The following is an 11,307-nucleotide window of genomic DNA, read 5'->3' as shown; positions in this document are numbered from 1 at the left end:
TTTAAATGACTGTAACCTTGATGTCTGGTTTATTTTGAATGGTTTGAAATAATATCATTATTAGGCTTTGTAATTGGCTTGTTTTGAAAATTAATCGAGTTATCTATTTTGGTTGTGAGCTTATGGTTTGTATTTGTTGGGAGTATAAGGTTAGAAAAAATGTGATTCTCGCTTAATAGCATGTGAGAAGTTAAAATTTATTTGAGGTGTTAAAGTGTGCAAATCTAAACCAATTATTAATGTTTTTATATTAGATTTATTTGTATAAAAAATGTTGGGTGATTGTAATCTAACTGTAGTAGTAAATGTGTATTACAATAATAAAAATTATCTTATATTATTTGGCAAGTTGATAGGTGGTTTTAAGATCTTAAAATGTATAACTATTTTTATTTTTCCTCTTCTATTAGGTTTATTACAAACTATAAAAATTATTTGGTAAGTTGATAGGTGGCTTAATTAATTGTTTTGGGAAAAAAAATTTAGGGTGTTATAAGAATCATCACTATTAAAATACAATTTTCATTCTCAAAATCAAACACATGAATAGTTTTGAGCATCAAAACTTGTCAGAATAAAATTTCATAATTAATGTCCATACTTGCATTTATTGAGTAACCAAAATTATCATAGTTGATAAAAATAATTTCATCAACATTGAAAGTATATTTCATGAGAAAAAATACATACACATACCATAATTTAATTATTTTTCATCATCGCTTTATAATTTCACAAGATAAGGAAATTTAAATTATAAAATATCTAATACTTAACATAGTTGTTATTAAAATAATCTACATAAAAATATAATATTTAAAAAAATAATTTTATATGTAAATCAGTTAAGACGCTATTCACTTACCTTTTATATTATCAAATACATATAAATTACTCTTAATGGGACCTCTCACAACATATTTGGTCCTCAAATTTTAGCGCCCTAATAACACCATTGTCATTTTCTTATATGCATAATTTATAATCCAAAATGCCCTGTCCAACATAATTTAAAAAAATAGAGAAGGAAGAAATTTCAACCTCAACCCTTTCAAAAATTACACCAAACCCTCTCTATAGGTATTTCCAAAGTTAACATATAAAAATAAGCAACTTTGACCATTGAATTATCAATCAAAATATCTTTTTCAAAAATTTCTAATTCTAACTTTATTATAGAGAATAATCGTCTTCATAATATTTTAATTAACTAATAATACAATCATTACATATATTTACCAACATAATCAAATTTCTCCTAAAAAATATTTTAACAAACACCTTACAAACATTAATTCTTATATTATAATTTCAAACTCTTTTCTATACAAGTCTCTTCCCAACAATTTTCAATATAAACTATCAAATTGACTGACCTTATTAAATCACATCCCTTCAATTACATTCAATTCAAGCTTAAAGAAAATTAACTCTAAATTCACTTCCTCTTACAATAATCAAAATGTTTAAGGGTTACTTGCCTACCTAAATAAACTTCCTAGTCCTCATTTTTAGCTTGCTTGAACATCATCTTATCTCTTACCCATGCATAGCAACCCACAGCATGACATGAGCGGAGGAAGAAGAAGAAGGACGAATGGTGCTGAAACAAGGAAGGAAGAAGAAGAAGAAGAGATCGCAACCCCATGAAACCACCAAAGCAGTGGACGAATGGCACACCCATATAGTTCTTGGCAACAGGTGATCCAAAAGAGGAGGAGGAAGGGCGGTGATATGAAGCTTCTCAAACTCACTGTCGCCACATCTATCTCTGTCGAAGCAGAAAAAATGAAAGAAGGGGTTAGAATAATTCAAACCTTGAGTGCGTGTGCATACCATTTTATTTATATTCCAAGAGGGGCATAATGGTAATGTATTTAAAGATTAAAATAAAAATAAAATTCTATCAGTATCAAGATTTAGGGGATCTACATTCATGCTTCAACATTTGCAAAGATAACCGTGACTTTAGTCTCGTGTTAGAGCTTACAAACCATGACTTCAGTCTTGTGTTAAAGCTAACAATTGCTTCTTCTATAGCAAGTGCTGATGCCAAGTAGGAATTGCTGCTTGTTCAATCGGTAATGTTGTATGCCCCTATGCATCTGCAAGACTCAAACCAAGACTTGATAGATTAGTTGTCAGCATAATTTCTACCAGACCAACATTCCCTCTTGTTATATATGTTCCAAAAATTAATTAAAATACAATCAGAATACTTAATCATAAATTTTAAATCTTGATTGTCCAAGTTTTTATCCCCTAGAACAAGGTTTAAAATATCATCCTCTTGCCAAAAGAAAAATCAAGATTATAAAAGATTTGGTCATGCATGATTGAACAAAAAGATATGTTTATTTTGGTCAATTTAGTCTGCATAAATTTAAAAGTTTGAGGAGTTCACATCAAGTTTTAAAGATCAAGAAAATTATTTACATGTATATGGAAGAATTTTGTGCAATGCAACCTTAAATATTCAATAAAATAAAATTAATATATGGATGAAATGTCAAAATTGTGTAAATGATTCAAGGTGGACAATTTTGGAAAATTGGCACAATAGGAAGCTAAGGAGATGCAGAGAAAGATTCAAGGGTTGTTTTTTCTTCCCCCCCGTTTTTCTTCCCCCCCCCCCCCCCCGAGCTTTTAGCTGATTGGGTAATTGAACGCAACTTAACGGTGCAATCCAAAGGCATCGTTCCTGTTGTCAATAGCTACATGGATGACATGTTGTAATGTTGTCCGTTGGATCCATTCTTGAGGTTCTGTCTATTACTTCTTTCCTCATTTGCTAGTGCCAAGAGTTGTGAAGTCCATAGAGACACCTGCATCAAAAATTTAAATGTTTTAGGAGATTTGAGATTTGATTCTAAAGTATTGTGAGATATCTTATGACCATATTTTTAGAGAAGCCAATATCTATGCCAATTGGCTCACACGTAATGCCCTAGATATAATTGAAGAAATAAAAGTTATGATAGAACTACCTTCTAACTGTAGAAGTCTCCTAAATCAGAATTTGTTGAATGATCATATGGCCTATGGTAGCGATCTACCTATTTTTTACTAAGGCTTTGCCTCCTTATTATTCAAAAACCCACTTCCTTGCACAATTATAAATACCTACTTCATTTGGAAATTACAGCCTGCCACATTAGATCAATGGGCCTCAAAGATCTTCATGGGCAAAACCATAAAGTCAAACGCTTCAACTACAATGTTTCTGGACACTTTAACTGAATTTGTAAGATCAAGATTATCCAATTGAAAATCAAAGTTCATGACACTATCATTTCCAATAATGCATCTCAGACAACAGTTGTACAAGCAAATGCCGCTGTTCCAACAAGATGCTGAGAACGAAAGCCCAAACAATCCTTAATATCAAGAGAAGCACAATCATACTTGCAATTTCCTTGTCAGAAAACATAGTTTGTATATAGGTTTATCTAAAGTTAGAAATGCAATGAATAAAAAACACAACAGGTGAACAACAATAAACCTTGTCACATTAGGTAGAATTGACTATATGGATTGCACAATGTCATTTTAATAGGTAAACCTGCTAACAGAATTATTTTCAAGACAAATCTAAATTTATAAATTTGAGATTCAAGAACTCCAGCATCACATATTCATGATGGTCGAAGGACTTTGAATTATGACAAAGAAAAAAAAGATGTTTGTTCGGTTTACCATAAAAACAAACATTTGGAAACCAAACAACCAAATTCAACTTCACCATTAGTATAATACAGACGCATATACTTTTCATTTATGCTTAAACTCCAAAACAAGTTCAGACGCTGATTTTCTTGTCTAAAAGAGCCTAATGAACTTTTTCTGTAGTCTATGATATACTGAAAGGAATAATTATCAACTCAGTTTATGAAATCCAAGAAAACAATATTATAGCTGCAATTGCGATCACTACAATTCTAATACAAGAGCAGAACCGAGATACGCCTGAAAGTTTATATATCACATTTTGGATGAACTATGATGGATGAGGGAATACAGTCATGTTCAAGGCAAATTATCCACTAGAAACAAGCACAGTCAAAACAAATATGTCAAACATATTGCTTTAAAAAATTTCTTAAACAACATTTTGGTCATTGTATCATCGAAAAAATTTTAATTGGAAATGAACAAGAATTTGCTAGCCCTTAAAGACAAATTTCAACATTTACACAAGTATAATACATATCAAGACTAGCGCATTCAACCTTATTTGATCAATTTCGAAGACCACCGCCAATCGTTTCATGAAGAAGCTTCTCAGCCTTATCTCATTCTCACACTTTTCCAAGAGTTTGAATAAGTATTCTATATGTTAATGTTATTGAACTAGGGAGATGCCCACTCGCTTTCATTCTTGGGAAAAAGGACATGGCTTCGTCAAACAAACCTTTTTTGCAAAGCCCATTGATCATAATGATATATGAATAGCCATCTAGCTGATATCCGTTGATCAGAAGGTATTGAAAAATCTCTCGAGCATCATTTAGTTTACTGCCTTTACATAAACCATCAATAAGTATATTGTATGTGCACAAATTAGGTTGAATTCTCTGGGCGACCATTAGCCTAAATAACGCAATCCCTTGCTCAAGATTTCCATATTTGCAAGATGCGTCTAACAAAATGGTATATGTGACTCTATTAGGAGCATGACCACTTTCATGCATCTCGTAAACAAGATCTTGCACAGCTGACATTCTCCCTAATTTGAACAAGCCATAAATAAAAGAGTTGTAAGTTCTTGCATTAGGAACCAAGTTTTTCTGACGCATTTCTTGAAAAAGATCTATACCTGTATCCACCATTTTAGTCCTACAAAATCCGTTCATCAAGATGGTGTAACTAGATACATCAGCTACCAAACCACCTTGAACCATCTTATTGAGTACTTCTTTTGACTCACTCGAATTATTCACTAAACAATATCCATCCATTAGAGAAAGTTACCACATTAGGTCTCTCGCCATATTTCATCATCCTAGCAAACACTGTTTGAGCTTCTACAATCCTCCTTTCTTTACAAAATGCATCAACCAATATGCTAAATGTATAAATGTTAGGTTTGATGTCTTTCAATGCCATTTCATGGAGCAATCGTTCAGCATTTTTCCACTGTCCCCTACTGCAGTAAAAATGGATTAGGGAAGTATTAGTTACAGTAGTTGGAAAAATTCCTTGATCAACCATCTTTAAATACAATCCATGCGCCTCAATGACACGTCCATATTTGCAAAGGCTATCAATGATAGTGCTATATATGACTGCATCAGATTTACTTCCTTTCCTGTCCATTATTTGGACAAATTTGATCGCAGACCTTCATTTCCCCATTTTGCACAGGCCGTTGATCAATGTTCCTCAACTAAATTCATCCAATTGAAATCCTTTAGCCATTAGATTGTCATAAAAGTCAAGTGCTTCCCCAACCTTGTTATTATTACAGAGCCCATTTAACAATGCAGTCAGAGTTATGCTACTTGGTTGAATTCCCATCTTGAGAATCCTCCCCAGTATCGAGAAAGCAGAATTCATCTGACCTATATGGGAGTAAAAATTCATCAAGATGGTGATAGTAAATAAATCGGGTTTGAGTCCCATGAACTCCACTTAGGCAAAAAGTGAGACGGCTGTACGATAGTCCTTATTCTTGACAATGGATCCTAAATGCTTGGTAATTTGGATGGTGGAAGGTGGGGGACGCATATGGAGTAAGCAATTGAATGAAGCGACGCTGTGGTTGATGTTATTTGCATTTGAGGTTTGGGAGTGGGCAAGAAGGACTTGCTACTGAGAGAATAATGGGAAGTGGGAGGCACGAGAGACGAGGAAGATGGAAGAAAGTGAGCAAGCTTGGGGAACGCGTACCTTGAATTGTACGCAATGCATGGTGATGAAATCAAAGCGGCTAGCACTCTAATTGTAATTTTCTATGTATCACTTGTAATGCTTGCATTTTAAATCTTGCTAATTATTTTTTAAAATAATTAATTTCTACATGAAATAAGAAATCTCTTAGTTTTAATTAATTTAATTTAATATCTTGAAATTTTGAAGCAGTAGAGTTTTATATTTTTTTAGCAATTTTTCAAAAATAAATAACTACGATGTAGGAAAAATTTAAAATCATAAAAGAAATATAATAAGAGATAAATTAGAATTTAAATCAAATTCAAATTCATAAAATTTTATTTATTCAAATGAAAAATTTGATCTAAATTCAAATTTACATTAATTCAGACATATTACAAGATTCTTTTTTTTTTTTAAAACACCATCAGATTATTTTAATGATACAATTTCAAGGGTAAACATTATTATTAACATGATCAGTCAAAGTATTATCATAAAGCTTGTCCCGAGTAGCGTCTTTGCAATTTTACTGCGGAACAACAAGCTAACTACTCAATTCAATTCACGAGTTTATGTTATCATTGAGTATGTAAAAGTAATAAGCTTATTGCATATTAGAATTTTTTTGCAATTCTAACTTACTTCTACCATCCTCATGTATAAAAAATCTTCTAAAACCCTTTTTTATCCTTAAATATAAGAGTTTATTAACATATTTTTTAATAAATGAGCTATTATATCTTTATTAAATTGGAAAGAAAAAAAGATAAGTATTGTCATTAATTTACTTTTAAAAAAAATTCATTTTTTATTTACAATAATTAAAAAAATTAAATATTGTTATGTTTTTAATTAGATAACTAATTTTTATTAGTTTATGTGATTATATCAAAAACATCTTATATATAAGGAAGGAGGAAGTATTGCATATTAGAATCAATTCGTGTGTTGACTTAGCTTGCTCTAACAGGTGATTCTTGTTCATTGTTTCTATTATTTTAATGCATTTGACCTTTTATTAAAAAAACTAAAATAAAATAAAAACCCATGCCTCAAAATTGACAACTTCAACTACTAGTCATAGTGTAGTATTGATATTAATTTGTAGCGTTAAGAGTATTGCCTTCGGGATAAGGTCCACGGATGTTCTAAACTCAACTTGATTTTGAATTATTTTTGCTCTTGAATTCTTAAAATTCAACGCCTCATTATTTTACCATTTACACACCACGACCGTTATTTGATTAGTTAGATAGGTTTTGTTGAATTTTTAGATCACATGGTGTCCAAGTGGATGACCACTTAGAATTTAATAGAACCACTTTTGCCATTGAAATATTCATTTAGGAACACTTGATATTTTAACTTCAATTTTTTGGATTATTTTCTTATTTAAATATTAAAAAACCTAATCAAACATATTTTAAATTGCATTTACGTAAGCAAAAAATGGTCAACAAGTGACATGTGACTAGTAAAATAAGGATAATTAAAATTTAACAATTTAAAAACAAAAAGGACCCAAATCAAGTTCTAAATCTCCACAAATCCTATACAAAAAATTCAAAGACAAAAATGACTCCTAACTTAAAATTAATAACCTCAAAGTTATATCAATTGAGCATTTGTTTGTATAATTACACACTAGAGTTGTACAAACAAATGTTGCTGTTCTCACACGTCAGAGAACCTGGACCCAAAACATCATTAGGAGCAAGAGAATTAACACCTGCAATTTCATTGTAAGAAAGCATACTTCATACGCTTTTGCCTGTAAGTTAGAAATGAAATTTTTCATATTATAAATACATCAAGCCTAATCTACATCCAAGAAAAGTATAAACATAAAAGTTGGAGATTCAAGAACCCAAGCATCACATATTCATGATAGTTAACTTCACCTCTTGTTAAGAGGAGAAACCATCTTAAAGGACTTTGAACTAAGACAGGGAAGAAACGTATTTATTCTGTTTGACAAAAGAAATAAATATTTAAAAACCATTCAAGCAAGTTCAACTTTTTAACATGAGCATATATATGCTTATAATCCAAAACAGGGTTGGTCATAGCTTTTCTTTGTTGTAAAAGAACTAGATCAACTTTAAATGAGGTCCATAATAAATTGCAAGAAATTATCAATTCAATTTATCAACTCCAAAAGAACTTTATTTCAGCTGCAATTTAGATCATTGAAATTCTAGCTCAAGAGCAGAACTTGGGAACTGAGATGCACCTCATAGTTCATAAATCAAAGACTGGGCGTATGAACTATGAAGGAAGAATTCAAAAGAAACATTATTTATTAGAAGCAGACATTCAAAATATACATGTCAAACATGTGGCATGAACTAAATATCTTCAGTGTTGAATGAGTAGTGTCGCCGTAGTGTGACCATGCGAAGGAGTGATTTTTGGAACTAGGCTTCATTATAAGATATTTTGGGTGTAATTTAAAATTTTTTAAGACTAAATAAGTATTCTAAATATTTTTCTTCTAAGTGTCATTTTTTTCTTATTTTTGGAATTCTTGATAGTAAAAAATTAAGATTTTATAATTTCGAGTTTGAAATAGTTTTAACGAATCAATTTAATTTTAAATATATTGATGAAGTTGTATTAAGTGTTTCAAATGTTTGATTTTAAAGATTTAATATTAGGATTTATAATAAAATGAAAGTTTGAGGTGATTAATGACATTCACCGTTTTATATACATTGAAATTGAGATTTAATTGGTTTAAAAATTATATGAAATTCCTTTAAGGTTCTTATAAAATTCTCAAATTTCAATTTAAGTCCAAACAATAAATTCTAAAATAAATCTCAATTTCAATCTAATTAATTATGACAACTCAAGTATTAAACTTAAATTTAAACCATAATTAATTTTCTTAAACATTTACTTTATTGCAAATCATAACCTCAAATTTTCCAAATCAAACACTTAAACAAATCTTAACCGATCAAACTCCACTAATATATTTAAACTCAAATTTATCAATTAAAACTATCCTAAATTCGAAATTATAAAAACCCTAATTTTTCATTGTCAAAAATTTAAAAAAAAAGACAAAAAAATATATTTAAGAAAATATTTAAAACACTTATCCAATTTTAAAAAACTTCAAATCACACCCAAAATATCTTACAATTAGATTTAGCTCTAAAAATCACCCCTTCCCGGCGACACACCTGGGGACGCCACTGCTTCTCTTCCCCGCGCAAAACCTGGAAAAGACGCTGGAGAGGGAAAGGTGATGAAATATAAAATTGGGTCGGTGTGCATGTGGGCCATGTTTGGGTTGGGTGTGTTTGCCGTGGCCCAATTATTTTAACACATTCATTGATTGTTTTCCCTTCTTGTGGTTTTTTTTTTTTTTTAAATTCCATCCAAGGTTTTTTCCCCCTAGTCTTTCCCAGAACTTATAGTGTTAAGTTTGTATATTTTAGTCTAACTAAATGTTCATAACATTAAAACATTTATAAAATATTGAGTTGAAAAAAAATATATCTTAAATAACTTTTATTTAATCCCATTTAGCCTTATTTTTTTTATTTTTTAAAAAGTATGTCTTTAGATTAAGTCCCAGAATTTGAATCATTTTTTAGTAAATTATCTTTACTCCAATAATTACATGAAAATTTTTATTTTCCATAAAATTATTCCTTCCTAATGTTACCCAAATCTTAAAATGTTATAATGACTCGAAACTACATTTGTAGCATGAAAAAAGAAAATGGTACTTAGACTGAAGATTTATCTTAGCTTCTTAATCTGGCTTACAAGTATTTTGAGGATCTTTTCTCTATTGATCTCATTGCATTCGTCTCCTCCATCTTATCTGATTAGCAAGACATACATCTCCCAAGTCTTTTGGAAGTAGATTCTAATTCTTTGCGGTTAATTAAAGATGATTTTAGTTGTCTATGTTCTTTTTTTTTTTTTTCCAAAAGTTTTACGTGAGAGAATGAAAGCAATCTTTGCAAAGTTATGGAGCCTAATCAATTAGCTTTTCTTCAAAGTCATATAATCTCTGATAACATTCTTATTGCCTCTGAAGTTATGCACCACATCCATCATGCCTAGGGTCCTCCCTCAAAATGGGAATCTCTTAAGTTCTACTTTGAAAAAGCTTTTGATAGCCTTTCATGGGAATTTATTGTTGTCGTCCTCATAAAAATGAATTTTCTGGAGAAATGGATCAACTTGATTCATCGATGTGTCAGTACTGTCTCTTTTCAAGTCCTCTTTAATGGCTGTCCCACCCAGGCTTCTCCAAAAAGAGGAATTAGACAAGGAGACTTGCTATTTCCTTATCTCTTTATTATTGAAACCAATGTTCTTTTTTGACTTATCAAAAAACCTTTTGAAGAGGGAAATTGGAATGGTGTCGTAATTTACCAAAATGCTCATGCATTCTCTCACCTCGTGTTTGCAGAGGACACTTTCATTTCTCCGAAGGAACACAAACAAATGCAAATCAAGGATGTTCCTAACACTTTCTACAAATGGTATGATCAAAAAAATCAACAGTAACAAATCTAGTCTTGTCTCTTCTACCGACCCAAAAAAAAAATAAAAGAAACTAGTCTTGTCTTCGGTCCCTCTATCTTCAATGCAGATATAATGAGCATTTATTGTATTTTCTAGATTAGATTCTCCAATAGAATTGAAAAATATCTAAGTATTTTGATGGATTTTGGGAGGAATAAAAATCAAATCTATCAGTATATCATCAAAAAAGAATTGAGGGGAAGCTTCAATCTTGGGAAATCAATCTTCTCTAACAAACTTCAAGACTTACCTTAATAAAGTCCGTTCTTTCTCCATCTTGCATTGTTAGTTATCATGCATTGATTTTTTTTTTAACTTTATTAGAAGGAAAATTTATAGTATTTATTGCCAAAAAAATTTCTGGGGATCACATGACAAAAAATATTAAATCCATTTAACGAAATGAGAAAATCTTTGCATCCAAAAAAAAAGAAAAGAAAAGAAGAGGTTTAGGTCTTCATGTAATTGTGGAAGTTAATGCCTCTCTCCTTGCTAAACAAGTCTGGCGAGTCATTACTGCTCCTCCTGACTCTACTTGTCAGCATTCTCCAATTTAAATATGTCAACAAAAATCCATCAGGTATACTTGGCATGCACTCCAATGCATCTTGGATGTGGAAGGGTATTTTGAAATCTAAACGTCTTGTCTTAGATCACATCAAATGGAAAATTGGAAAAGGATTTAATATTCCATTAAAAACCATCTTCTTTGGTGGCTGAGGCAGGCAATACCCTTAGATGGATCTTATCTTTTTCTTAATAATTAGTCCTATTATGCATAATTCCTTAAAGTCGAACAAATCAAGAGTTCTTGAATTGTAGCTCGTCGAATCAGTAAATCAAATATTGGCTGCTCCTTCTTCTTTTTTCAATGAAGAC

General features: G+C 30.9%; 1 protein-coding gene across 1 annotated transcript; it reads right to left on the bottom strand.

Annotated features, from left to right (window-relative positions):
* Positions 1–3,159: 3,159 nt before the first annotated feature.
* LOC129292417 (pentatricopeptide repeat-containing protein At1g62930, chloroplastic-like) lies at positions 3,160–4,901 on the bottom strand. Its single transcript, XM_054929972.1, has 2 exons — positions 4,412–4,901; positions 3,160–3,353 (listed from the first exon to the last, which is right to left on the bottom strand). The coding sequence occupies exons 1-2, from the start codon at positions 4,899–4,901 to the stop codon at positions 3,160–3,162; spliced, it is 684 nt and encodes a 227-aa protein (XP_054785947.1).
* Between the last annotated feature and the right edge of the window lie 6,406 nt (positions 4,902–11,307).

This window comes from Prosopis cineraria, unplaced genomic scaffold (genome assembly GCF_029017545.1).
Source record: "Prosopis cineraria cultivar Desert tree isolate PC_DT_omini unplaced genomic scaffold, ASM2901754v1 PC14, whole genome shotgun sequence".
Taxonomy (NCBI): Eukaryota; Viridiplantae; Streptophyta; class Magnoliopsida; order Fabales; family Fabaceae; genus Prosopis; species Prosopis cineraria.
The sequence above is the reverse complement of the archived record's forward strand: the minus strand, read 5'-3'. Positions and strand labels throughout refer to the sequence as shown.